Source organism: Orycteropus afer, unplaced genomic scaffold (assembly GCF_000298275.1).
Source record: "Orycteropus afer afer isolate SDZICR_OR568_19922 unplaced genomic scaffold, OryAfe1.0 scaffold00517, whole genome shotgun sequence".
NCBI lineage: Eukaryota > Metazoa > Chordata > Mammalia > Tubulidentata > Orycteropodidae > Orycteropus > Orycteropus afer.
In genome coordinates, this window is record NW_006922104.1 from 1,120,774 (window position 1) to 1,122,882 (window position 2,109).

Sequence of the window (2,109 nt, forward strand, 5' to 3'; positions counted from 1 at the left end):
GAAGGAAGATGGGGCAATCTACTTCCATAGTGATACTGCCTGAGAAACCCAAGGACAGGTCGCTATGAGTTGGGTCCGACTCAAAGGCACATAACAGCAACAACAATTACAGCAGAAAGGAATTTATTGACAGGATTTTGGCGGGGCTGGGGGTGGGGATAGTTCACCAAATCACCAGGAAACCTAGAGATCCAGGCTCATACAACAGCCCCAAACTTAAATGCAGCCAAGAAGTCAGACTTCTAGGGATGTTGCCATGGGCCCTGTGTTCCCAGGACACCCACTGTTACATTACTGGACTAAGTTTGCCCTGGACACTTGCTCCTTCAGTCCCTGGGCTCTCCATTCCAGTAAGATCACAGTGAATAACCTCTGAATATCTGCATGCCTTGGCCATCCTTTTGGCTGGTACATCTGGGGAACCAGGCTTGATCACACCTGTCTTGCCTATTGCCCTGAGGAGAGGAGAGAAAGCACTTGCTTCACGTTCTGCAGTGGAGGCAGGTCCTCCCTCCCACCTGCTTTGGGTTGAATAGAAAGGATAAGAGCTTGGGCTGGAGATTGTTGCTGAATGCTAAGATTTTCAAGATGATCCTCCTCAGTACCCTTAGAACCCTTCTTCTTTGGGGACTGGTGCTTTTTATGGAACACGGGTCCAAATGGCGAGGGTAGGACAGCCCTCTTTTGAGCTCCTGGATGAGATCCCTACCATGTCCCTGATTCAGAAGCTGCTAGAAGAATCCCCTGGTGAGCAGGAGTGGAAGCCACAGCTCCTAGGACATCACCTGAGGTACATGCTGGAGTTGTACCAGCATTCAGCTGACCAGTGGGGACACCCTTGGGAGAATCCAACAATTGGGGCCACTATGGTGAGGCTGGTGAGGCTCTTGGCCAGTGTAACAAGGCCACTCAGAGGCTTCTGGAACACACAGATCCTGGACTTTCCTCTAAGACCAAACCAAGTGGCTTACAAACCGGTCAGAGCCACTGTGGTTTACTGCCATCAACTCCACCTAGCTCACTTCCACTTTTCCTGCCATGTGGAGCCCAGAGTCCAGAAAAACCTCACCAACCATTTTCCCTCTTCAGGAGGGGGTTCCTCAAAATCTTTCCTTTTTTCCAAAGTTGGGACAGAGATGGATATCACACATGTTCAGCAAAGACTCTGGAATCACAAGGGGCACAGGGTCCTATGATTCCACTTTATGTTGTTGTTATGTGCTGTTGAGTCTGACCCGATTCATAGCGACCTCTCCGAAATGGTATCACTATGGAAGTAGATTGCCCAACCTTCCTTCTGAGGAGTGGCTGGTGGATTTGAACTGCCAGCCTTCTGGTTAGTAGTCAAGTGCCTTAGGCACTACAGCAGCAAAAAGGCAGTGAGATTCTTGAGCTCCAGTGGCATGGCACTTCATCTATGGACATTGTTTTCTTATTACTCTATTTCAGTGACACCAATAATCATACTCAGAAGGCCATATTCCTGCTCAGATGCCTGGAGGAGTTTATGGAAAGTGAATCATCTTTTTCATCACGGAAGTCCCAGCAACCAGGCGGAATTGTGTCTGAAGTTCCTGGCCTCTCCTTGGGATATGATGGGCCTGAACAGAACCAGTGTTCCCTCCACACTTTCCAAGTCAGCTTCCACCGGCTGGGCTGGGATCATTGGATCATTGCTCCCAACCTCTACACCCCAAACTATTGTAAGGGAGCCTGTCCTCGGGTACTACACTACGGTCTCCATTCACCCAATCATGCCGTAATCCAGAACCTTGTCAACGAGCTGGTGAACCACACTGTCCCTCAGCCCTCCTGTGTCCCTTATCAGTATGTTCCCATTAGCATCCTTCTGATAGAGCCAAATGGGAGTATCTTGTACAAGGAATATGAGGATATGATTGCCCAGTCCTGCACATGCAGGTGACAGCAAAGTTTCGGCTAGCTCAGGTTTCCCAACAAATTGTAGAGGGGTTAAAAATAAACAATTATCAATGTTAAAACTGTAAGTGTTCCTTTATCTAATCATAGGTCCTATCACTTGCCTTAAGTGTGTCATCTCCCATTTGTAAGCTCTTCAGTTTATTTAAAAAAAAAAAAAAAAAAAAAAAA

General features: G+C 47.8%; 1 protein-coding gene across 1 annotated transcript; it reads left to right on the forward strand.

Moving 5' to 3' along the window:
• Positions 1-588: 588 nt before the first annotated feature.
• On the forward strand, positions 589-1,924 carry LOC103209705 (bone morphogenetic protein 15-like). Its single transcript, XM_007955606.1, is given in 3 exon segments — positions 589-652; positions 655-1,223; positions 1,367-1,924. Coding segments are annotated over 3 exon segments (1,191 nt in total).
• The last annotated feature ends 185 nt before the right edge of the window (positions 1,925-2,109 follow it).